At 44.3% G+C, this 26,516-nt stretch overlaps 2 protein-coding genes across 9 annotated transcripts in view; one reads left to right on the forward strand and one right to left on the reverse strand.

Moving 5' to 3' along the window:
- BBS4 (Bardet-Biedl syndrome 4) overlaps nucleotides 1-10,059 on the forward strand; it is a 44,230-nt gene extending 34,171 nt beyond the window's left edge. For all 6 annotated transcript variants that reach the window (XM_049812376.1, XM_049812377.1, XM_049812379.1 and 3 more), the window contains 5 exons: nucleotides 70-241; nucleotides 587-656; nucleotides 4,331-4,472; nucleotides 4,902-5,112; nucleotides 6,540-10,059. In XM_049812376.1, the coding sequence (XP_049668333.1) occupies nucleotides 70-241; nucleotides 587-656; nucleotides 4,331-4,472; nucleotides 4,902-5,112; nucleotides 6,540-6,691 (747 nt within the window). In that variant the 3' untranslated portion in view covers nucleotides 6,692-10,059. The remainder of the gene's footprint in view (nucleotides 1-69; nucleotides 242-586; nucleotides 657-4,330; nucleotides 4,473-4,901; nucleotides 5,113-6,539) is intronic.
- Nucleotides 10,060-11,657: 1,598 nt separating this feature from the next.
- On the reverse strand, nucleotides 11,658-26,056 carry ADPGK (ADP dependent glucokinase). 3 transcript variants are annotated; one of them, XR_007507488.1, is made up of 8 exons: nucleotides 25,770-26,056; nucleotides 22,557-22,782; nucleotides 21,248-21,310; nucleotides 20,865-20,985; nucleotides 18,756-18,952; nucleotides 17,797-17,895; nucleotides 16,085-16,795; nucleotides 11,658-15,762 (listed from the first exon to the last, which is right to left on the reverse strand). XR_007507488.1 is itself a non-coding variant. In XM_049812384.1 (7 exons), exons 1-7 carry the CDS (start codon nucleotides 25,988-25,990, stop codon nucleotides 16,244-16,246), a joined length of 1,476 nt encoding a protein of 491 aa, XP_049668341.1. In that variant the 5' UTR covers nucleotides 25,991-26,056; the 3' UTR covers nucleotides 11,658-16,243. The 3 variants fall into 3 exon arrangements, 2 of the variants coding, with proteins under 2 accessions (XP_049668341.1, XP_049668340.1); XM_049812384.1 differs by having other exon boundaries at nucleotides 11,658-16,792; XM_049812383.1 differs by having other exon boundaries at nucleotides 11,658-16,795.
- Nucleotides 26,057-26,516: the final 460 nt, after the last annotated feature.

The raw sequence follows: 26,516 nt of genomic DNA on the forward strand, positions 1-26,516 counted from the left end.
TCTTGCAGCAGAGACAGGAGGTCTGTTCTGGGTAGGCTGTGTTACAGCACATTTATTCCTTTTTTGAAGGCTATCAGTTGCCTGAAGCGGGCAAACTACTTGGCTCCCTTTGACTGGAAGATTTTGTACAACTTGGGGTTAGTCCACCTCACAATGCAGCAGTACGCATCTGCTTTCCACTTCCTCAGTGCTGCCATCAACTTCCAGCCCAAGATGGGAGAGCTGTACATGCTCCTTGCAGGTATGCAATGCTCCATTATCCAGCTCCTGTTCTCTCTCTGTGTTGAATAGGAAGGTTAAATTGCAGTCAGATCCAGATTAAACATTAAAAAAGGCTTTCTACATGTAAGAGTTCGGGTTTGGGTTGCCTAAGGAGCGGGTGTGGATTTCCAGCACTGGACGTTTTTGGGATCAAGCAAGACAAATAATTTGTCAGAAGTGACCTTAGTGGGGTTAATCCTGGCAGCAGTCCAGACAACCCTGCTAGCACCTATTTATTTTACAATGTAATGAGATTCAGAATTGTCCTAAAAATGAAGTCCTTGTGAAACATTGACTTGTGTGTGTACGTTTTGCTTTGGTGCAGTTGCTCTGACAAACCTTGAAGACATTGAGAATGCAAAACGTTCCTATGAGCAAGCTGTGGCACTGGACAAGTAAGTCTTAATCATAGCTGTCAGATGTTTGATTGCGTAGCTCTGCCTCCCTGCACCTGGTTTCCTTTGCATGCTTTGTCCCTCGGCCTACTTTGACCCTAAACAGTGTGCAGTAGGGAAACATTTTTATTCCTGCAGCTGTGCAAGTGACAGTTCTAAAACCATCTTTTTTTTTTTAATTCAAGTCAGCTCTGAAAAACGAAGGGGAAATTTTGTTTCAGACCAACCCAAAGCTGGTTTTTATTCTGCTGTTTAGTTAGTGAGTCAGTGGTGATGACTTTGGATTCCAGGCCTCCTTCCACTGAATATTTCTACACAGTGGAGCAGATTCAATAGAAGAAAACCAGTCATCCCAGAATATTTTGTAACCCAAAGTTTGAGCACTGTGCAGAGCAATGAGATGCTTGGAATAAAGCGTGTTCTGAATTGGGCAGAGGGAAGATCTTAGCTGGGAGAATGTGGGGAAGAGGTTAGTATAAAGCATATAAAAGGGCAGCAGTGTAGTCCTTTCTCCTCCATTTTGTTAACAATGTCTATGTTTGCAAACTAGCTCTTAAAATCGGAGCACTTGGTTTCAGAAATGTTAAGATGAACCTTGCAGTATTTAATCATTTCAGGCAGAAAACCAAGTTTGTCTCAAATTTATGAACAGTTTTGTCTCTCTCCCCAGTTTACTGTGAATATTTGCAACCAGCACTGTAATTCTGAGCCCAGGAGTCTGTATGCTGGTGACAAGAGGTGTGGCAAAAGCACTCTTTCCATCTGCAGTGGCCACCACAAGGTGGCATGAGAAGATGCTGTCTCTTTTCCTCTGTTCTCTCCAACCTAGGTGCAGTGGCCAGGCTTAATTTTGGGAATTCTGGAAGTTCCTAAGCCCGTTATAAAGGGCAGCAGGTTTCAAAAAAGAGTGTTTGACACTGTAGTGCAGTTCAGTCTGTGAAGAGGTGCAGTAAATGCTCTCACATGTTTACTGGTAATTACACGGCTTGCACGCATGCCAGAGCTCTTGAATCAGTTAGCCCTGTACAGCCAGCACACATCTGGCACTGAAGTTCTTCATACTTATGCATCAACAGAATTACAAAGCAGGTTTAAATATTACTTCTACGTCTGTTTCAAATGTCAGTAGGTCTATGCAGCCTCCTCAGAGGAACTGAACCTGTGCAAACTATGGTCAAATATTTGTAAATGTATTGCTGTGTGAGAGCATTTTGCAATTATGCATCAGTGATTTCTACCAACATCACTAAGTCCAGTTGACTCCTTTGCCTGGCTTTCCAAATCAGTCTTCCATGCCTAGCAAGGCAGTACAGGGCCTTAAATATTGCTCAGACTGCTTGGTCATGAGTTTGTGTGCTTTGGTCAAAGAGAAGGAATAGAAATTTAGCTCTACAACTTTGCCTAAGTATTTGGCACTACCAAATAGCTACATGATGCTACAGCTATATAGCCTTACTGGGAAAATAAAACCTCATCAAAGCAAAAATGAATGCCAACTGCCAGGGACTGCTGGGAGGAATATCCAGACTTTGTTAAGCTTGTTCAGCTGCCATGCCTTATATTTTAGACAGTTATTGTGTGGCTGAATCCATGTCCCCACAGGCTTTCTTTGCTGGCATATTATGAACTGTTTGGCTGGGATGAAGATAGCCGTGTTTGTTTCCATTGCCATAAATACTTTTATAGCAGTGCTGTGACATTTGGCCTAGGTGGCCTGCTGGGGTCTGGAATGGAAAGCATCTTGGAAAAATCTTTAAAAAAAAGGTGTTTCTTCTTAGTACTGGTTCTAGCTCATAGCTGTCCTTTCTGTGGTTATTTAGCTATTGATTTTTTTCTCACTGTCATATTGCTTCTCAGCTCTTGAAGGCAAATTACCTTCCAAAGGTTCAATTAATTTTAAAATCGGTTGTTCCCAGATCTGTCTGATGTCTTCAGTGTTTTGTTGTGTAGGTTTGGTTCTTTGTATTTTCTTTTTTGGCTTTTTTGGGGTGGCGAAGAGATGGGGGTTTGATTATTTTTTCACGTGTTACTTCCTTTGCTTTGGCAAAGACAGTGAGGAGGGGTTTTTTTGCAGCAGGATCAGTGTTCCAGTTTCTCAGTTAAAGGAAAACCAATGGTTATAAATGCCATCAGATTTCTTCTAATAGTCTACTTTCTTCCAGCGCTGTCATATAACTTACCAAGGATGAATAGTCATGGCCTGCAGATGACACTTTTTGTTTATTGAACAGTGTTAGCAGAAGCCTTCCCTTCTGCACTTTTCACAAAGGATGCTCTCTGTGTCTTGGCCCCCCAGGTGCCGGTGCTGGAGTCCTTGGATGGCTCCAGTTATCCCTGCCACACTCCAGGAGAGGGCACCAGTCCCTCGCTCACATTTTTTGAGCAAACTACAAAGCATCTCTCGCTGACCTGTGTGCAGTGAGTGATACATGTATGCGGCTCCTCTGCAGGGAGCTGCGGTTAGACAGTGCTCTTCCATGCACCCCTCGACAGCACGTCCCCTGTGCTGGCCAAATGCAACCTCTGCTCTTCCAGGTCTCATCCTGCAGCCTGCATGAGCCGAGTGTCTGCATGAGCTCCCGTGCTGGGGCTGGTGACCCTTTTGCATTTAATTTCTTTGTCAGATAATACACATGCATTTTGCTTCTTCAAAATAAGGGTGAAATTCAGACGGCTAAGGAATGGTCAGAGCAGTTTGGCAGTCAGGCAATTAAGGAAGGATCAGCTCTCTGAGAGCTTCACTTATCAATTACAGAGCCAAGGGAGTCAGCTCACTCTTTCCCTCTGGTTTAGTTTGCTCACATGCCTGGCTGTGCCAGAAGAAAAATTGCTGTTCGGGGTTAATGTATCCTAGTGAAGAAAATGGATACTGTGTAAAATGAGAATATATGGAGCAATTCTGCCTTTTTGAAATCTTCATATGCTGTTCTGCATCAGGAAGGGAGGCAGAACGGCACAGGATAAGTGTGTTATCTGCCATGCTGGTCTCCTCTTTGAGTCCTTCGTTAATAGGTATCGCCTACTGTTCCTCTATAACAGTACATACAGTTATGTATGCTTTCACTGGGTGAATGAGAGAGAAGAGATGAGGAAAATGAAACGTAAACAGCATGTTCTGTAGCATGTTGGGTTGTAAAATACAATTAATAAGCATGGCTCTGTTCCACTGCCCTGTCCCATGACAAGCTGCTCTCCTACAAATTGGGAGAGCTGTGAGAGCCTGATCTAAGTCAGAGCAGAGATCAGCGTTCACAGTATGATGAAAGCCCCCATCACTGCTCTACCTGCCCCAGGAGCAAGGGGCTGGGAGACCAGGCACTTACTAAAGATAGTCCTGAGATGGTCCCCAAGCACAAAGAATTTGGCTGCTGCACAGAAGAGCCTTGCAGGGGGTGAGGCAATCAGCAGAGTCATTTATATCATCATCGATACTGGGATACTTTGCTGACCCCAGGCACCAGGTCTCTCACCAAGCACGTGGGACTCTATAGTGTTCCCAAAGGACTCTGGCTGTGCATCCCCTCATCTGCTTTAGTGTCAGAGTACCCCATACCTTGTCTGTGCCAGGCAGTAAAGGTGTCTTCAGCTTTGCTGCTTGGGTACATCTTAGTGTTATTCAAGTCAAGATAAGTGTTCCCACAGTGAATGCAATGCATCCTGTGCGTTTGCTGCAGGTGCAACCCCCTCGTCAACCTGAACTATGCTGTCCTGCTGTATAACCAGGGTGACAAGAAGGGAGCCCTCTGCCAGTACCAGGAGATGGAGAAGAAGGTCAACGCAGTGAAGGAGAGCAGTACTCCTGACTTTGACCCTGAGGTATGTGCCTAACAGTTGTCAGCAGGAACTAAGTAGCCGCACTAAGACTGGCAACAAACGAGGAAGAAATTTGACTTTGGATTCCACTTATTAGGAAGAAATTCTGCTTATGAGATTTTCTGAGTAGAGCTTGGATTCCAATTATTAGGAAGAAATTCTGCTTATGAGATTTTCTGAGTAGAGCAGTTGCCTGCTGAGAGCTGCTTGCTTCATTTCTGCTCTTTGAAGCCCAGTCCTTCAATCAATACACAGCAAGATTCCCTCTTAATTAAGGGAATGAATTAGCGGAGATATTTCCCTTGAGCACCAAGGCAGTAGCCAGCTCCGCACAGCTCTCGTTTTTTGGCTTTTTTTTGTAGTGTTGTTGACTTTATCGTTGTCTGAAGTGTTCCTGTTTACAATGGTCTTCTCTTTTTGCTTCTTGAGAAGATGGTGGAGGTTGCTCAGAAGATGGGAGCTGCTCTGCAGGTGGGGGAGAGCCTCGTCTGGACTAAGCCTTCTAAAGAGTCTAAATCCAAGCAGAGAGCTGCTCTGTCAGGGAAATCCTCCAGCACTCAGCAGCCTTTGGGCTCTAACCAGGCCCTGGGTCAAGCCATGTCCTCAGCTGCAGGGTATGGGAAAACCATGCAGCTTCCCCCAGGTACTTCTCTTTTGCTTCTTTTTAAAGTAGAACTGTGGGAGGGGAGAAGACAAATCTCTCTTCCTTTGAGTACAGTTACAGCACTTGTTTAGGAAGTTATTGACTTGCTTACACAGTAGCAATGTTAGTATTTGGTAATAACTTTTCCAGATTTCGGAGTTAAGGAAGTGTGGAAGGAAGATGCTGCCTGTGGTGCTTTATACTATCCTGCTTTTGCAGGGGTGTGGAAAGCCAGTAAAGTTTCCCTTCCTGTCTGAGCCACGATGGGCAAGACTCTATCAGTATGGGATTAAGATCTTGCTCTGGAAAGGAGGTGGTTTCACAAACCAGACCTCTTGTCTTCCTTTGGAAGAGCCCAGGAGCTGACACGCACAGACTGGCTTCTGGAGAGAAGGGAGATGATGGACAATTTTCTGAAGCACTTTATCCTTTCTGTTACAAAAATAACTGCAGCTGGATTGCTTTGAAGCTGTTCAGCCAGGTCACTCCCTTGAAAATGTTGCTGGGTTACCTTTTAGTGCAGGCCAGTGGACTGAAGGTTGCTCAAGAGATAGCGTCAGCCTTAGAAGCATTGCGCCGATAGCTGTACATGCTGCTTCTTGCTGGGGCTTGGTAGGAGCATCTCCTGAGCCACCACTCATAGCCTGACCTCCTCTCACCCCTTGGCTTCCAAGGAGGAATGTGCTAGAGATATTGCTCATCATGGTGATTTTCTGTCACTCTTAGACTTGTTGCCTGTGGACTGAACCAGGAGAGAGGTTGTGTAATCCAGGCTTCTTTCTTTGGCACCCCTAAGGACCTGTTCCATTTCTCATGCACGGAATAAACTTTCCATGCAGGGAAGACTTAGCCAGAAAAGCTGAAAAATAAAACATAACAGGAGTTTAGGGTTTATCTGAAGGACTTTATTATCCATATCAGAGAAGGGAGCTGGTTCATAACATGAGTTGTCAGCCTAAATCTAAGTGCAGAAACAACTTCAGCATGGAAGTGTTCTGTTTTGATTTTATTCTGTAAGTAGCTATTTTAACTGCCTGAAAACTCACCCTGAGTTTGCTGAACTGTGAACTGAAAATGATCCTGTGGTTTTGGCTCCAGCTTCAGTATAAACCAGCTTCAGTGGAACTGTTTTCCCTTCCAAAGCATGAGTTAATTCCTAAGTTTGTACTGACTTCTCACAGCAGCCCAGCTGAATGAGATACTGTACCTCAGCTTCCCTTCAGCAGAACTTTGGGTACTGTAAGGTCTCTGGCTGGGTAACTCACTAAAGAGTTGAGTGCTATCGATCAGCTAATGCTAGACAGAATAAATCTGAGGATAATTAATAGCTGTGATTGTTCTGCATCTCCGTGCTGCTTGGAAGGGCAAAAAGAATAGACAAAGCGAAGTGTAGTCATACACTAACTATAACTGTGTTCTCTCCCCAGGTGCTGGAGCATCAGCTCCGCTTGCAAAGCCTCCCTCGCTGCCTCTGGAACCAGAATCGGGCTCAGAAATGAGCCCCGAGGAGACCTCGGCACCAACAGGAGCTGAGGAGCAGAAGAAAGAAAAACACAAGAGCCAGCAGGCAGCAGACTAGGGTGGACTCTGGTCAGGACAGGCAGGTGCAGGAGCATCCCTAGAGCTGCCTGCTGACCTGTGTGGAAAGGGACCTGCCTTCTCCCCTGTCCCATGGCAGCTTCACCCCACTGTCAGTCTAAATGCAGCTGTTTTCTGTTAATGATTTTAGCATGTGGTCTCTACCTTGTCCCAAGGAGTCGTTGCAGCAATCAGAAGAGGTTTTTGCGTAGCTACTGTTAGTGTGGTCACAGCTTACCGCAAAGGACTGGAGGATGGAGATCCATCTCTCCACAGGGCTGGCAGTCTTCAGTGTTTCGGTGTAAATCCTCCAGAAGGATGCTGAGGCATCCAGTACGTTCAGAAGAGCCAGCAGTAGTGGCTTAGCATCCTGGACCCCAAAGAGGATCAAACCCTTCCAGTGGCTGAAGTTGTACGCAGCTGAGGAAGCCCTACACAGGCTGTAGTAAGGTCAGTGGTGATGATACACTCGGAGAGGGTGAAGGTAGCGCATCTCACCAGGGCAAGTGCAGAGCAGTAAGCCAGGCTCGGGGCTAGCACAGCCTGGCTTACTATGAAACAGGGGCTCATTCCCCATTTCACAAGGGCAAGACTTTGTAAATGCTTTCTCAAGGCTGAAGCAAGCAAGCTGAAACAGCTGCGAGCTGGTATTCCAGAGCAGGGCAATGTCATGGTCACAGGGCATCGAGAAGCACTTTAAAGCCCACACTTTCCTTAGCGGTGGCAGTTGTGAAACATGGAGGAGCTGCATAGCAAAGGTGAGCTGGTTTGTCTGGAGGTGATCGCTCCATTATACGCAGCCTGGTGGAGGGTGGATGGCTGAAGCAGACCTGCTGCACTGGGCTAATGGCACCTGTGTTGGCCAGCCAAGTGAGCTGGCTTCTTTAGGACTGTTCACCTTCTGATCCCAGGATCACTCTTCGTATTTCTTGAATCCAACCTATTTTTTAGCGTAAGCTTCTTTGTGGTAGCTAAGAATGTTGCGAAGCTGTCCCACAATAAGGCAAGTGCTCAGTGGCTGGCTATTCTGGAAGCAAGCTAGCTGGAGCAGCAAAGTCTGCCAAATTCTTAACTGTTTGCTGAGAAACAGGGTAAATGAGCCTCAGTGAAGCTCTGCTCATGTGAATGGAGTTCTTCCTTGAGAGTTTGTTTTGCCCAGCATGGGGGGAAAGATTGGTCTGCAGGAAAAAAAAGAGCAAGCTCTTTCAGAAAAGACAATACGGTCAGCTTCAATGCTAAATTTAAATTTAGTATGACAGCAGCCATGCTTTGAATAATTCAGTTATGCCCTCCTTACAGTTGCATTTTAGGAGAAATCATTTATGCTAGCTGCAAGGCAGCAAAGCAGCCCGTTGGTGAGCAGAGCAAGGAACTTTAATGCCCATACAATACTAGAGATGCTTTGAAAATGTTTCTATCCCTGAAGAGCAAAATCTTAGCCTTCCTTTTCTCTGCTACTATCGGTTTGTTGCCTCTGGGATTTATCCAGAGCTTGATACAGGTCCTCAAAACAACTGTAGAACCATCATACTTTACATAAAGAACCAGTAACTGGGTTAAGTATAGTTTTTCTTAGCCTCCTTTACGTGTACCGACAAGTACACAAAGCTAATATTACTGTGGGACTTTCAATTGGAGTTTTCCGAGCAGAACGTGCAGCACTTCCCCAACAAAACTGAAGCTTCAGGGTTCAGTGTACTTGCTGGTTAAGCTACCCAGCTTTTTAAAAATGTATTTCCTGCTTTTAGTTCTGCACTGCTATGTTTTATCCCTCCATAATTAGCAAGTCCCACAGAGGAGGGTTAGTAATGGCAACTTCTCTGTAGCAAGAACATGAAAGCGGCATGACCAAGGCTCTGGATACATTAACATCCTCCAGTTGTGCTTTGTGGTTAGCTGCTATTACCCAGAATGACATTAATGCATCTTTAGAGCATACCCAGGAACTAAAGTGCTATGCTACTCCCTGGAGAACACTAGAAGAGTAGGAACCCTTCACTTTCTCCACTGTTTTGATTGCCAAAACTGCCTGTTTTTCTCAAATGTGGCTTTTTTTCCCAGCTGTCCTCTACGGCTGGGTTTGGTATCAGTACAACTTCAGGGTAGCACTCCTGTAAGGTTTCCCCCCTTGTGGTAGGAGTTGAAGAAAACAGAGGCTCTTTTGTGGAACACTGGCAAATTTAAACAAACCAGACACGAATCAGTGTAAATCGGGTGCAGTGCAGCGATTTTTTTTTTTTTATTCACATTAAACTTTTTACAGTGAAAGTTACTGCAGCGTAACAGAGTGCCTGTGAAGAAGAGCTAAGATTGCAGAGCAAGGGAAGGCAGGGTATGGGAACTCTTTACCTCACCCCCAAAACTTTAGCTCAAGACAGTTTTTTTCCGATAGCAATTGACTGCTGCAATCTTTTAGTCTTATCACAAAGGCTTTCATTTCAAGCCATGGAAGCCCCAATACAAGGAACAGTGACCAGAACAATGTGGTTACACGTAGCTGAGCACCAGCATTGCTAATACAGGAAAATTTTCCCTCCAGCTGCTTATGACCCTATGTTTTGTTTTTACTAGCTGCTTTCCCCTGCCTTCTGCTTGTTGTAAAAAAAAAAAAACTGTAGCATTATCAAACTCATTTGCTATATTCAATAGATGGGAACAGCCCTCGTCCCACTGCTGTTCTCAACTTACAGCCCACCAGAGACACAAGGAACAACAATCTCTCTTCTCTCACCCCGTCCCACTGGTGCAACCCATTACCTTCTTGGCTGTTAGGATGCTTTTATGGGGTAAATGTTACATGTAGTACATAGGGTATACTATATTTGGAGGTACTGTAAAGGTATCTAGAATATATATTTTGGTGAAAAGCTTATACAGACCATTAACCAATTCTCCTTCTAAGAAAAGGAACAGCAGCACCTTGCTGCTTTCTGGATTTGAACAGAGCAGAAGGGAGCTTCATGTCTAAGGAAGCATTTTTAAATATGTAATTACAGTTGGATAATAAATAGAACTGCAATTCCTTGTCCTCTCCCCTTTCCTCCCCCTGGGTATTGTGACAATGGCATTTGCATACAGTAAATTGATAGTAGCTTTACGGAGAGCTTTTTTTTATCTGCTATCTAATGATGCGAATGAGGCTGGACTGTTCTTTCGGCTGGAATTAAACAAGGGATTTTTCAGCAGGACTGTACTAAGTCATTTAGGGATTTTGGAAATCACACCTTATGTTCCAAAACCTGTTTCTGCCATCAGCCATAATTATAAAATTCTCTTTTCCCCCCCATAATTGAAATTTTAAGATGGAAAATAATAATGAGCTTAATTTCTAGGGAAGTAGAAACCATCTGCTTTAGGACTTTTTTTCCCCCTTTTTAGAAAAATGTGTATCATTAACAAGGTTAAATCATATAGCTTACAAGGTAGACTGCAGCTTGACTTCCTCAGAGGAAACAAACTAGAAGACACTCAAACAGCAATGCCTGGGCAGCAAGACCTTGTTTCAGGCAAGAGTAATGATCTAACCATCCAGCAACATGTATTCAATCCAGACAACTCTGGTTTTGAGGTCCCTGAGACAACTGGGCAGTATTAGTGTGTACTTGCCATGCTCCTGTATGTGATCTTGTTTGCCCAGTTGTGGTCGCTGCCAGGCAATATTGAGCAAGGTGGACCTTGGGTCCTACTCAACACCCTGTTCTTGTACAAGATGTTAAAAATTTGGACTTCCCCATGGGGAAGTGGGTTGCAGTTGGCTAAGCCTCTTCTACAGAGACAGGCAACCCTCAGTGCTGAATGAAGAAAACCAAACTTTACTAAAATAATAAGCTTCATACATAAATGCATGACAAAAAGAGCACCTATTATAACAAGTAATTCATCTGCCAAGACTGTTTTATATAATAGAAAACACAGTTCTGCTACAAGGAAAGTTGTGCCACTCTCTCAAACCAAACTGCAAAAAAACAGTGTTTGCTGCAGTGGTTCTGAAGGTTAAACCCACTTTTACCCTGGCTGCACTGACTAAGGAGCAGCTTTCCTGAGAAATTCATAGGGGAGGTTTTCAGGATATTTTTTTTGTGTCCCTCGGTTGCATTTTAATGAGATCATTGCCCCTTAGCTGCTAGCATCTGTATTCTTCAGCTGCTATGAGATCTCAGCAAAGGCCGATACCAGGCTCAGTTCTGAAAGTGACAGCGAGCTGTTTGGAACAGATGCCTTTCTGAGCTTCCAGCACAGAAGGTAACGGCCATGCATGCTACTTCCACCCTGCATTTGTTTCCTTTGCTGAGAGAACATCCTCCCACAAGAGTGTGGATCAATAACTCCCTGAGAATTCAGCCTGGATGGTGCTTAGGATCCACCTGAGCTATTATGCAAGAAACTGCTCGATCTGTTATGGAAGAAAACTTCATCTGACATCTCTGAACAGACAGGAGAACAATCATTTCTGGCTCTAAGATCAAGTTTTACTAAAGAGTTTAATCGGACCCAGTACTGCTGAAGCAGAAAGCAGACAGGAGTGATGAGAGCAGGCCAAGGGATATGCTACACAAAAGAACCTGTGCAAATAGGTTTCCTCTGCCCCTCATCACTCAAACTTTAAAATCAAAGAGCAAAGACAACCCTTAATGTTCTCATTTCTCTCTCTAGTAACCTCATTGGTGCTTGAATGAAGAATGTGAGACACTTTTTGTTGTGGTATCTGTTCTAGCTGGTTTTAACCAATGAGTCTAAAAAAACCAAAATTGTATGTCTATAACGGTGAGACTACCACTTTGGTATGATCACAAGATCACAAAACTTAATGGGATGCTTTTACCAAAATATTAATGGCACTAGAGAAGAGCACAATTAATAGGGCTTGAAACAAACATTCTCATTTAAGTACTGATATAATGCAGGACATAACAACAATCCAACTGAAGCCAGGAAAATATAAATTCTGTATTTTCCTCTGTTCTTCCACTGTTGTTCCAAACGTACTCAAAAACTTGATGACTTTCCTTACACCAGAAATAGCAACGCAGGGCACTGTGTGACAGAAGTACTTGACAGCACTGCTTCAGAACAGATTGCTCCAAGCACGTGTATGAGCAGCCAGTACCACATATCAATGCAGACAGTTTAGCTGCTTGTTCGTTGACAACAGCATCAGCTTTCACCTAAGCTGCAAGCTCAAAAAAAGAGCCCAACAGCACAGAGGTTACTTTTAGGGTAACGGGAAAGCATTATGGTGCCTTGTACCATCCTCGCAAAAACTATCCCAGTATTCATTTTAACTTTTTTTCTCAGGACATAGCTGGAAAGGTCACCCTGTGGCACATAATGCTTGGTAATTCAGTACATCATTACAGAATTTAAAAAAAAGCCAACCACAAGTAGCATCAACGGATTTCAGTTTAAAAATCTGTTCTTTAATTCTGCTATTGTCATTGGGAGGTGTACTACAAAGGTGGCTACAAAGAGCAACCCCTACCTTAGTATACCTTGTCTTAAAACAAATTGGGCAGAAGATAATTGATGGCAAATACATACACACTGCTGATGGTTTTCCATTAGGTTTTGGCATGGATCTAGTGCTCTGCTGCTATCCCAGCTTTGGATTCTAGTAGCTGCGAAGTAGAGTTGGGCTCTAAAGCAGTATCTAACATGGGTCAAAGCAGCTGATGAGGTCTTTGCTAGAGGCAATGCATAAAGGCTAACAAAGAAAATTGCAGCACCAGTTCTGTAAAAAGGAAGTCATGAGAAAAAAAGCAAATTTAACTGGATCTCACATATCACAACAGGAGATAACCAAGTAAAGAAAATCAAGTAATTCCTTAGCAATGCTGTTGACACTCCCATGGAGAAGAAAAAAAAGAAAAAAAAAGAGCCTTTAAGCTGGAAAGAGTTGCATTTGGGATTGGCTCTTCCATGGCCAGGTAGCAATCGCACATCACCACGGGTATGGCAGGGAAGGAACATATCCTTTCAACGTCTGCCAGTCTCCTGCAATTCACATGTCTAAACTAATCCACCACTAGACCTTCAGTAAGCAACACGCACAGAAAAGATACAAAGCATTGCTCGTTTTTTGATCAAGGGTAAGACAAAAAAACCAAAACCAATGCGGCCGCACAGGCTACAGGCACACAGAAGTGGAAACACCAACGTGCACAAGTTTTATCATCTAGAGAGTCACCAGCTTACTGTCACAATGATGAGCTCATCTATTGCATCTTCAGGAAACTATGTGTGAATAAACATTTCCAGTGGAAAACCTTCTGCTTGGGAGTACAAGACTAGCTGAGGTTTGAGTCATCCATCACTGTGGATTTCAAGGTATGGGGTAACGCAACAGAACAAACAGAATTTGTACAGAGAGGATCAGGGGAAAGCAGAGATCTGTTCAAGCCTGGTTTTGAAGCCTTGGTATTTCTGCAACTTTTCTGTTTCTTCATGATGAAGGGAGACCTGGATTTTTATAATCCATTAGATAAATTTGTTTAAAATCTCTTACCTACCAAGGACTTTTGTATTTTACAAAACCATCCCAAACCAACCAAACAACAAAACCCACAATCAACAGAAATGTCACTAGGGTTTTTTTTCCCCCCTTACGCAGACCAAAAAAAACCCACTAGCTGTTTCCACTTCTGTTGTTCAGCAAAGTCTGTTAAAGACAAAGCAGCTTTTCTTTGTTGTCGCTATTGTAAGCTGTGCAGAGGTGTGAGACAGCCTACATGTGCAGGAGGATTTCAAGAGACTCTGCAACCCTTACTGTAATTAAGTTGGGAAGGCAGAGGGAAGTTAAGGGCATCATGTTCACAGCATGTGAAACATGAAGTGAAGACAGGCTGCTGGGTCCCACCATTCAATTCAGTTTTATTATCATATAGATTGTTTCAAAATTTAATCAGGGATACCAATAGCATATCTGATTAACAGGTCATGCCTGTTAAGAATTATCCTTGGTAAGTGAATTTGGTGACCAGGCAAGCTCTATATGCCTGATGAAAGCAGATACATAGATAGAGCAGCAGTCTAGCAATCACAAGCTACTGTCATTTGAGAAGGGACTCACAGTGCCAGGCATTCACAGCGTACCCATAGCAGGCCAAAGAAGAAATACTACCTGGTGAGAAAACAGGAGCAGCAGGAAGGAGGACTTAGTCATTAGAGTTTAGCTTTTAGGCCCAGATGAATTCTAAGCAATAAACCCCTTTTTCATACTTGTTTACAGCAGTTATTTATTCAAAGTAGTTTTAAAAAAAGAGAAATAATTTAGGCCTGTAACACTCTGGTTAAATACAAGCATAACTTACCCTTGGACAAGTTCTGTTAGTGCAGTTACGTGATTTTAAGTGGCCATAAGGCAATGCCAGTCCAATCAGCCTCGCATCCCTGCAAATGTTTTTGGAAGAGAGAAATGAAATACAGCAGCAGGACTGTTGCTGGTGACAGCTTGTATGTATTTAGTTTTGTTTTGTTTCCAGCTCGAGAATCCACACAGCTTGGCTCAATGTCAGGAAAGTGGGACCTAGTGTTAAGCACAGGATTAGTTCTCCAGCTGGCAGGATGCATGGCCTTTGGTGGTCCTGGGGTGGTGTGCCAGAAGGCTATGATCAAAGATTGCAAAATAACCCTGCTAATGGCCTCAGACCTTTCAGATGTCTGAAAGGAGAATTTTTTTATTTATTTTTTCTGTAGGAAGACTAAACCAGAACTCCAAATCCCATGCTACAATTTATCAGTAATAATAATAAAAAAATAATCTGGATATAAATACTTCCAGTCTTAAGAAGATCCCACACTGAGATAGAATGCTGAGACTCAACAGAAGATCAGGATGGGATAAGCTGCAGGAAAACGTCGTTCTGACTGTATTTCTCCTCTGGTACAACACAGAAGTCCTCGCTCAGAGGGAAAGCAGAAGTTAAATATACATTGACAGACAGCATTGTGTGCTAAGTCAGTACAAGTTATAACAGCTGTCAATTTTTTATCCTTACAGACCATTCACGATAGCATTTTCCAACAGGAGAACATCACTGACAGCAATATGACAGTGTTACTGAAAGAGATTACTCCAGCCTAAGTGACACAGACTCTCCTCCCCTCCACTCAGATGCAAAGACTGACCTGAAGTGACCTGCTACAGATTCTGGTATAGCACAGGCTTGCATAGACATGCTGATTGCATTTAATCCAGTTATACTGAAAGTGTATGATAGCTATGCAAATACACTTGAAATTCCTGGAAGCAGAGACAAAACCAGGCTGGAAAGAGATAAAATAAAATGTTGGTGCTATGCAATCCATAGTGTGCTACTATGAAGAGGAAAAAATATAAGCAAAGTATTTAACAAGGACACATGGTTCTACTTTTTTAATTTCAAAGGCTGTCCAGAGCAAAGAAACGTTCAAAGTTTCTAGTCAAAGAGAAAAAAAACAAAACCAAACCCTGAAAAAAACCTTCCTTGCTTCTTCAGTCTTACCTGGAAAATGCTGTTGTAGCTTTTAAGCCTCCGGAAGCACCTTCCCTAATTATTAAGCCTTCTGAATGGAAAGCAGGGAAACTGGAGAAAATTGCACAACCATTCTCAAACAACAACAACAAAAAATTAGTCTCAGGCACTCAATAGCTTTTCTGTAAAATACCAAATATAAGCACCCACTGTTAGCGAAGAACACCAGCTGTGAGTCCCCCTGGCTGGAACCCTTGGTATTTAGTTTACAGCAAACACAGGTAACATTTTGTGGTTTACCCAGCAAGAAGATAAAGCTGTCTCCCCCACTATAAACCCTGATTATCTTCACTTCTAGTTGCCCAAAAACTTAAGTCCGGGCTACTAGGGCTCAGTTGAATACTGTTAGTCACAGAGGCAACAGATACCCAAAATAATCTACGCAGCCTTGAGTCAGGTTTTCTCTGTGCATTTAAGGAGTAGGTACAGTGCGCATCACATTTCGGGACTCTGGCTCCTTCCAATGCTGGGGACACCAAGGCTGAGAGGTCATTTCATCAGTAAAGGATTTCATCATCACACCAAGTAAGCAGAAGGTTTGCTCTTGCCACGTAGCAATGTGCTGTGAGGAGACAATGCAAGAGCCTTTTATTTTTTAATTTATATCACAGGCAAGACAGGGCTGAGCACTGCTACACTCTCCCTGGGATCCACACTCGGGAAATTCTCCTGGCTGCTGTACTTCCCAGCACTAACAGGCAAGACCCATTCAGAGTTACAAACAGCAAGCCTATGCCAAACCAGGATTTTGATATTCGTTTCCCTCCCTGCATGCTTAAGACAAAGCAAAGCCAATTTTCACATTAAATACTAAAACATCTGCTCCTAAACGTGAAGTGTTCGAGTCGCTGCCAAGTGACTGGAATGTATCTGACAGTTTATACCTGGAATTATTCTTTGGCTCTTTTTCAGTTATATCCAGAAAACACACCACACCCCGATTCTGTTCCTATTCCTTTTCACCACTGGCTGAAATCCTAATGAGAACACCATGGTTCCTCAGACACCATACAGTATTGGAGAAAAAGGAGGGTCTTGGTCTTCTATTGAGGATATACTTCGGAGTATAGCAGTCCTTCAGCTGAAATAGCATCCCCAAGTCCCACGGTCCGGACAGGATCTTTACACACCAAAACAGGAGTGAAATGGAATGAGATGCCTTCTCTGTGCCAATGCACCACTGGCTCATCTGGATTTAAAGAGATTTTGGAAGGTGCCTCTATCTGGGAGGTCACAAACTCCAAAGGAGCTTTAAGAAAGACTTTGCTGGTATCGATGGTTTCAGTTGCACAGGCCTGAGTCCCTGCTGCTCTAGCTCCCGCAGCCACAGCAGCAACCTGGTTGCCCCAGTACCCATCCACTGTCACAAGGATATGGTAGGCCAGGGTGTGGAAGTGGATCCGCGTGAGATCAGAGGCCCGCTCAGTGGTCTTTCCGTGCTCCTTCAGGATCCAGAAGAGGATGTCGCTGACTACACCCACGTCAGGAACTCCACTCCAGGAAGCGAGAGAGGCATGGGGACCGGAGGCGGACTGCGTGAGGAACAGCAGCTCCTGTTCGTTCAGCCCAATGGAGTTCACCAATGGAAAGACCTGCTAACAGAAACACAGAAACAACAGTTTTTCCTTCAGAGAAAGAATCAGACTTTGGTCTTTCTCATTCAGGGTATTGTTTTTACAATACTGTGTTACTGGCTCTATCACCAGCATGCTCAGCACAACGGAGCAGCCAGCTTCCTGGAGAGATGCAGGCCAAAGTCACTGCACAAGCTTCCCCATTCTACAAGTTTGCAAGAATTACTTAGCCAAGAAAACATTTCATGCCAAGGGTGCATGCTTATTTTGTGCAATTAATTTTCTAGACACACACTTTGACAGGAAAGAGTAACAAAACATCAAATCCACATGAAACATTTGTAACACTGAGATTAGAGCTGTGTCAAGAACCACCAGTATCTGCAGGAAAGAAATTCTGCAAAGAAACCGAGGGGTTTTTTAAATTACAAAACTTGGCTTCAATTCAAATCCTGTTTTTTCTAGAAATCTGCAAGCCCACTAAATCTAAACCAGCCAAAGTTACTTGGATCTGTGGAGTTGTGAGTATTCTCCTGGGTCACCTTCCCCACCCCGCAACTGCAGAAAATCTTTATATCGGAGAACAGAGCGCAGCTGTGTTGCACGGTATTATTACTGAAAACAGTTGGTGACTAAACTCGGATCTGCAAAAAGTCATTACTCCTTGCTGAAAGGGGCCTGATAATCAACCAAAAGCATTGTAAGATACCTCCTAAATGAAACTTCCCAGAGAGACCTTTCTAAAAGGAATACTGTCTCTGAGCTAAAGAAAACAAATCTGTCCTCTGCTAAGCCACAAGCCATTACAGTTCTCCTTCGCTGCACAGAGGAGAGACTGGTAAGCTTAGTAGAGAAAAGAGAACCATTCAGAATGTAATAGTAGACATTAAACCCATGTTCTCAATTTATCTTCGAATGGATAACCCTAATTTTAAGTTTTCATTTCTATATTCATCTACCAGTCTGTGCATTGTGATACTGAAGAAACAGGAACCGATAAGAAGTCCTTTCATTTTCATTACCTGATGCATAATGTTGCTCATAAAATCTTGATCAGTCATACTGGCCAACTCCAGGTGTATGGGAATGTCAGTTGGGATATCAGAGATGGAAGCCACAGCCTACAGTGTACAGGAAAATAAAACAAACAAACCCTAAAACATGTATTCATTCAGAAACAGAAAGAACAAAGGGGGTTTGACTCAGAGATACACATCCTTTTATCTTCTTGTGTATGGATTTAAAACACATTCCAAATGAGATGTCTGACAAGTGCCAGAATGTACTGCTAAGGAGAGGAAATAAAAACAACTTCTAGTTTTCAGAATCCCGGAACAGGAAAACTGTATCTAACCCTAAACTGCACCCAACTCAGCACTTTTCTAATGGACTAATTAAGAAGTGTCACAAATCTGAAGCAGCTGTAAAACAGCTGATCCTAGAACAGAGAAAAAGAAAAAAAAAAAAAAAAAAAAAAAGGCTAGCGCGTAGCATCAGGAAGGGCACTCAGCTTTAAAACAGGCAATGATCTGTACATTTTATGTACAAGAAAACTTGGTGTAGCTCCTTTGGGCTCAGATGATAAAGCTGCTTCTTGGGTTATCTAACATAGATGCTGCTTAAAGAATGCAAGTCTGGATTATAGCCTTGACCATCTTAGTATCTGCGATAGAAAAAAAGTGTAATTTAGCCATTAGATAGGCTCCAGTAACTACGTTGTAGTATTCCAGCCGGACAACCAGACCAAACCTTTTTTTTCCCCTAGACAACCCACAGAATCTAAGAAACATTAGTGTTACAGGATTAGACTTCTGCCCTTCCTACAGTTCACCATCTTCTTTTAGCATGCCATACTGAAAAGATTTTAGGGAGATCTGAAGACACAGCCTACTTACAAATTCAAACCTGGGAAACCAAGACTTTGCCATGAAGCATTTGTTGGAATGGAAATTAAGGAGACACTGGTATTTGAGTATCTTACCTCCATAAGTCGCCTCTGTCGCATCTCCTTGCTCTGGCCTTCCATCATGTGAAGTCCTGAAAGTACCACAAGATCCGGCTGAAATTCATCCAAGCTGGACACAAACACTTCCAGCATATTTAAGGCGCCATTGGATAGGTCATGGGAGAAGATGAAGCGGTTGGCATTAGGTGCTCTTACTTGTCCCCACTCTTCACCTAGAGTGAAACAAATAGGAAGCAAGTTAACTCAGAAGAGAAGCAAATCAAACCACGTATCTGGAGATCATTTTGGGATATCCTGCTGGAATCCAAAGGCACGATTTCACAAGGTGACTGTGTCCAATTAGCAGCTACTGCCAGCCATATGAGAAATCTTGCTCTTTCTCATTCATTCTCTTCATTCGCTCCCTCTGCCTCATTTAGATGCTTGTCTGATCAGAGGGAAAATTCAATACTTGTTTGGTTTTGCAAGCTTTGTGATGTTTTAATCAGTTTTATTAGCTTAGCATGCAATTTGGTGAGTGTCACAGCCAGCTCAAGCCCTCAAGCCAAACATTTGGAGTGTGCAGGATATGCGAAGAGTGGAGACCTTCCCCTTCTGGCAACCACCACCTGTTAGCTTGACTCAAGCTGTATCATGAAAATACACCCCAAAAACTCTCATGGCTCTTACTGTTCCTGACTGCACAGCTCCCAGAAATGATCTGCAGAACAGAGCTGCATCAGTGCTGTGTGTGTAAACTGTTTTATTCCTGGATAAGTTCACAGGTTAAACAGGCTCCATCTCTGGGACACTGAGCCATGAGAAAACGGCAATGACAGCGAGACTAGAGAGGATACAAATTACATAAGCCACAGTCCAAGTGGCCAGCCTTCTGCCAGCTCTCCCCATCTGTACACGCATCTTAGTTCAGGCAGCAGGCAGTTCCTTGTGCCAGTTACGATAACTGGACAGAAAGAAACGTAAGGGAATAAACAAACACAGGTCACAAAGGGGAGCTTGAACAGAAAGCTCTTTCTGAGCTGAGACACAAGCATTTCTGAGGCTATTATAGACAGAATCTCTACCTTAGAACTAGCCTGCATACTTCATGCAGCTCTCCCAGACTACATACTGGTTACACTATGGAGAATATGACCAGCATTTGTGGAAAAGTCACTAAAACAGCATCAACAGCCATCAGTGCCGCCTTCTCTTAAGAAAGAGTCTCATGACAAAGATCTGTCTAGGACAAAGATCCCCAGAGTTGCATCAGGAGGGCAGCCCTCACCTAGAACAAAGATGCTGAGAAAAGGAGACATCATATACTGATGTATCATCTAATCAGGATGCTTCCAGGAGCAAGAAGACTTGAGATTTACTTAAAGATTAGTGTATTTTCCATTGGCTACTGTGTTACAGTACTTGTCCATTATCATAACCTAAACAAGGCTGAAACACAGCCAGAAGTCCATCAGAGTGGATGCTTTGGCTGCTGCTCCACACTAGTTTTGCTGCTGAAAAAGTTTAATTAAGGTGGTTCTTGCCTTCCCTCCTTGCCAAATACTCCCTCTTCTGTCACACCAATGTAACTCTTTCTGAAGCTGTATTTTGAGACACGACCAGTGAAATGATTCAGGTCGAGAACAGCAAGAAAATACGTGCAGATTTGTTTTGGCCATTACATCAGGGTTACTCTGAATTTCATCAGCATGTGGTTAAATGGTACCTTTCTGTTTTCAGAGAACAGTACTGGACTATTTTAGTGTTTATACAGCTTTAGAAGGACACCCAACGGGTCTGCTTAGGCTATGCATCACAACAAAATGAAAAGTCCACCTGGTTTCTATGGGTTATAGCGTACAAGAATACAGAACCAAAGGGATGTCAAGACAGCAGCATAAGTCAGTATTTACAGTAACTGTATTACAAAGGGAAAAAGTTTAAATAGATTTTCAGATGTCCGTTCACCTACCACAGCTCCCTGAAGTGCATGGAATTACCAGATTAGCCCAGTGCAGCTGGCAATACTGGTAACTTACACAGTCCTTCTGGAATTAACCAATTCAAAACCCAACAACTTTACAGCCAGGAATATCTTAGTGATGTTTGGGGTTCCCATCTAACATTCAGCCTTAGGCAAAGTACCTGCTTGATATTCCAGGATAAGATGGAATTCATCTCTTTCTTGCATGGATTCAGGTGGCACAACCACATTGTCGTCAAGTAGTTCATGGAGTTTAGGACCAACTGGGCCACAAAGGAGGATCTAGAGAACAAGAAAAAACAATCAAGGTTTCCCTGCCATGTCGCTTGCCACCATTTCAGTGCATTTAAGCATCACCTAGACAACTGATTTAAAAAAATAATAATTCAATTTTAAAAAATCAGCTATGCTTTTCAACTTGTAAGGCCAACCGTATGTTCCACCATAACCTAAGAAATAACTGCAAGATCCCCCAAATTTATAGGGAAGTAACGCAAGCCTCATTAAAGAGAAGCGAATAGCATGAAATTTTTGGAATGCGTACCTTCAGGTCTGGATTGGTTGCAAGCTTCTGACCAATGAGAGCAGCATTTCCTCCTACGTAAAGCTGTAAAACAAAGAGAGGCAGCTATGGGCATTCCCTTGCTTTGATAGCTTTATACATGCTTAGTCCTTGGTATAGGCTAGAGATGTCAGCTTTTTAGAAAAGGGTCTAGCACTACAGAAGTTAACAAAGCTTATTGGGGCTGAAGGCAAAACAATTTTACAATTCTCTGTGAAGTCTCAACACGCTGAGTGTTCTCTGACTTTTTAAAATCTAAATATATGCTTCAGGTAACAGCCCTGTAAAAATCAATTCATTTATAAAATAAACAGCCCTTACTTCTGTGCAACTTCTGCGTGGCAGTTGGTGACTTTGTGGTTTTTTAGCAAGGCTGACAAGCAATCATTTAAAAACTGCAACAATACTTCATCTAGTTTGAAATCGAGGTTAAACCCTCTACCTGTGCCCACATGAAGTGAGCGGAACTGTGGAAGTTTCTTTAGATAAGAAAGGTCAAACTTTCAAGTGAGAAAACTATGATGTGAGCTTTGAAACCGAAGAATATACATTGTCACGAGGATCATGGGCACTCAGAGGTGACAAAAAAGAGGCTATAGAAGGATACAGCTAATAATCAGGGGATTCCAGAAAGCCAACCTAACAAACGTAGCGAGAAACAAGTTAACACAGGAGAGTCTTGACCCATGAAAGGCATTTAGAGCTCTTCCTCATTTTCAAAAGCAGCTAGCAAACTGCATAGAAGGTGGCATTAAGCAGTTTGTAGAAATTAGCTAACTGCCAAGCAAGGTATCAAGCTAGATTCAGAAGACCCAGTATAAATTAGAGCAACAAAACTTTGCTTTTGGGAAGGGAGGCTTCAGAAAATATATTTATTTCATCACTCCTAGAGAGAATTTAAATCCTGCGTTAAGTAGCTGAAGCTGATCCTCTGGAGTGTTTACAACTCCTAATGCTTGGATCTAGTTCCTCACTTCCTGCCTCATTACAAGATGTTAGAGCCTCTTTTACAGCGTCAGCCCCATCTGGCTCCCATATAACAGTATTCTTACAGAGGCACCTTAGACTGACATTTCAGTTTGGGGTGAGTAAGCAGGGGATAGACCATTTAAAACCCTACTATGTGCAGCAGGTGCAGAGTTCTGTGGAAAGTTATTAACACACTCAAGCTACACAATCAGTTTCTTTCCTAAATCACTTGCGCTCTCACTAGACAGAGAACAAAAGTCACCAACAATGCAGAAAATAAGAAATATGCTACTCAAAGTTTATCTTCAGGTGGAAGACATACCTGTGCACCAGGGTACTCGGAAGCTATCTGTGCAATGTGATGGAAAGACTCAGCGTTGCTGAAGAAGCGCTCGGCAGCTGCCCCTTTTTCCATGAAGTGAGTGAAGGCTTCTTTCAGGTCCTGTCTGGAGTTCAAGACTGCATGATTTTTTCCATCCCCAGGTTCAAGACCAAGCGCCTCTAACAACTTCACACCGGACAGAACCACATCTACGCAGGCATTGACACTGGAAGAGAGAAGGAAAACGTGTACTGGGAAAACCATGCGTACCTTGGGGCACTCGTGAGACAATACAGTAAGATCACTTCCCAGCCAGTGATGTTTGCTGTTCGCAGCCCTTGTGCTAAGGAGAAAACAACCAACCAAATGAAAAAAACCAAAAACAAACCCAAAGGCATATGAATTTCCTGAAATTCTCTACTAAAGCATTCTCCTTTTGACATGCTTTTATTGCACTGCAGCACTGAAGAGAAGAGAGGGATTTCTAACATTCTGCTGAATTAAAACAAGAAAGAGTAAGCTGCATGGTCCAAAGGTGGTTGCGTATGTTGCAGTACATGTTGTACTTCATTTGCTGCCTTAGGCTTGCTCAAAAAAAGAATGGGCACAGTAAGAATAGCATTTTTAATTTTTAATTCTTAAAATAAAGAAGCTTTTAAAACCCCAGGTATTTCAGGTTTAAAATGTACATGCAATTCAAAACTGTTAAAAACAAAACTGAAAGTATTTAAATCTTAATAGATCAGCCTCTTGAGTTTCAACTACTCCTAACAATAACCAAAACCACACACACACAAACACCCCACACATAGGCTGGTTCTTTTTATAAGAAGTCAGGAGAGCCATCTGTCAGTTGAAATATTTCAAAACTGCAATTTCAAAAAGGCCATCCCAAATTTCCAGAAATAGCATGCTGCCTTCTCTCAAATAGTGGAAACAGGAGAAATCCTGCAATAGTTAAGAAGTGGCAAGAACCATTTCCACAGATCTAGACTTTATGTGAAGTCTAACCTGCAGCTCAAACCTTCCAGTCCCTATTTCTTATCAATGACATCAACTGAAACACAGTCTCGTTCAGACTAGGGAGGAGGGAAGTTTCTGGGCTGGAACTGGGCCCCCAAGAAGAAAGTTTATGAACACTTGCCCTTGTTTCTACTCCTTGGTTTCAGAGAGATACTAATATATACCAAACATTTACTGAGATGACACCAGCAATTACTAAGGCATCTTCTGGAACGGCTGTCAAGTGCAATTTCTGTTCCTCTGCCCCACGCTTCCCTGACAGGGATCCAAACGATCTATAAAACTTCTGCAGGATCTCTAACTTACTCTGTGTCTATCCAAACAACACTCCAAATGCCAATGCCTGCTTACATGTCAGCATGAAACGCACAGCCGTTTAGTATTCCTCCTTGTCAGTGACCTTTCATACATGATTTGGGCCACAACACGTGAAGGCTGCATCATACAAAATAAAGGACATTAAAAACTCCGAGGCTTTTCAGTACACGAGGTAACCAGCTCAGAAATCCTCTGTGTTGTGCATCATCTCCTACACCAAGGAGAGAAAAATCCCTTTGTACAGCAGAGAAAAGAAAACCAAGGAAACAACAAGCTCAAGCAGCATTTTGGCCTCAAACTCACTGCGGCAAAAGTTCAGTGATTTTATATTAATGAATCATTAAGGATGGAAGGGGACATAAACCAAGTCACAGTTCTTTCAAGTAAGACACCTCTAATCATCTTCCAACTGTCTGTCTGCTCCCTCCCTGCCATTCCTCTAACACACTTCATGCTTTTAATAAACTCCCTTAACAGCAGGGATATGCTCCTAATGAACTGTGTTTACTGTTGAACTTTGAGTTTGGTGTGTATATTTTTTTTAATATACATATACACTTTCATATATACATACACACTTTTATTTATATATATATATATAGCCTTGCTTTAAACCAAATAAGAAAGCAAGGAACAAACCACAGCTCTTTTCCAGTGAAGGCGTGGCAAAGAGAAGACTAAATGAGGCACTGGAAAACCTATTTCATCATATATTCACTGGAGAAAGTCTGCATCAACCGTAATGCAAGAGCAAGACAGACTCCGAGTAACACTGCATCAGCTATGCAGCCGTCGAGGTGCAGGAACTTCTAACACTTGAAGGCCGAATCTTCTAGTCGTTATCCTGTCATGTCCTTATATTTAAAGGAAAGTGACTCAAGCACTATATATAACAGCACGGTTAATGGTCAGACATAAAACCAGCATTTAAGATCAATGTGATATTCCTGAACTTTACCCTCAGCCTCTTTCCAGTTTAAGAAGAGAAAAGGGTGTTGGATTTCCCTGTGCACGCGCAGGTGTCTTCAATGTCTATTGCTTTCTCTTCTCCCTTCTCTCCCTCATCTCTCCCCTTTGCATCTCTGCCTGGACTTGGTTAGTTCTCCCCTACTGTGAAGCCTTCGCTGACTTCTCTGCTTTATAAACTTGCCTCTCCTACCTATTTATTGCTGGACCATGCTCTCCAGTTGCCACCTTCCTGAGGATGGGCCAGCAGCTCCAAGTCCCTCAGACTCCATCTATAAATTTGTCTTACAGGCAAGCAGGGTGGGGATAAGGTCTCCAGAGACAGGCTCGCCAACCGGGTCTGAACCATGCAGCACACCTAAGTCACCAATACCCGAGTTGTCTGGACCATTAACGGCCTCAGCCGAGGTCCACCTCTGACAAAGCAACGCAGCGGGCAGGCACCCACGCTCGCCGTCATCTCTCTCGGGGAAATACCCTCGCTCTGGGCCTGGAAAATTAACAGAAAGGTTTAACGAACCGGCAAGATCTCCAGCCGAGCGCCAGGCCACGATGAGCGCGAAGTCTCGACGGCGCAGCACCACCGCATGCTCCGCCGTGGCCCGATGACGAGCCTCAAGCCTCCCTCCTCCTGCCCGTCCGGAGAAGAGGAGCAGAGCCCTCTCACCGCTTCTCTGCCGGGCAACACCGACCCCGACCCCCCCCAGTAACTCGCGAAGCACCTTCGAACCCCGCAGTCATTCCTGGGGGGGGGGGGGGGGGGGGGAGGAGAGAGCTCCACCCAGCAGGTGAGGCCCAGATACACCCCGCAGCCCCCCTCCACACATATATACATATATATAGGGATGGCTCTACGGCCCGGCCCAGGGGAATCCGCCCCACCCCCGCCGCTCCCCCGGCACCTACCCGACGGCGACGCGCGCCCATCCCCGGGCCGGGCGGACGATGGCCGCCTGCCAGGCCGCCACCATCCGGCCCTCGAGGGAGCGGGAGCGGGCGCGGCGCAGCCCCCCCAGCAGCGAAGCGGAGAGGTGCCGCAGCGCCGAGTGGGGCAGCTCGGGGCCCAGGAGGCAGAGGTAGCCCAGCGCCAAGGCCAGCAGGCCCACGCACACCGACCTCTGCCACATCGCGGCGGCCGCCGCCTCCTCCTCCGCCGCCGCCTCCCCCGCCACGTCCGAGGAGGGACGCCAGTGGCGGGGGCCCTCCTTACGCCGCCTCCGTAGCGCCCCGCCCCCGCCGGGCGGCAGCTGTCGTAAAGCCGCTTCGGGAATCGAGGCGGGGCCCTACGCGAACGGCGCGGCTTCTCCCTCTGCGCAACCTACGTACCTCCCGGAGGTACGGCTGCGCCGTTTGCGTAACCGAGCTACGGGAATACGGCGGGGTAGGCGGAGGCCGCGCGAGCGCGGCGGCGGCGACTTCGTGAGGGGAGATGGCGTGGGGGAGCGGCTCCCTCACGGGCAATCGCCGTGCCTCGGGGCTTCCCCGGGACGGGACGGGACGGTTTGGCTCGGGAGGGGCTGGCCCCGGGCCCTCGGGCAGAGGGGAGCCAGTGCTGGGGCGAGGAGCCTGCAGCGAGCGCCGCCCTGGGGCTGCTGCAGGCCGCTGAGCTGAAGCCCCTCTGTGGGCATCGTGCCCACACACTCCTCTGTACGT

Source organism: Accipiter gentilis, chromosome 10, assembly GCF_929443795.1.
Source record: "Accipiter gentilis chromosome 10, bAccGen1.1, whole genome shotgun sequence".
Classification (NCBI taxonomy): Eukaryota; Metazoa; Chordata; class Aves; order Accipitriformes; family Accipitridae; genus Astur; species Astur gentilis.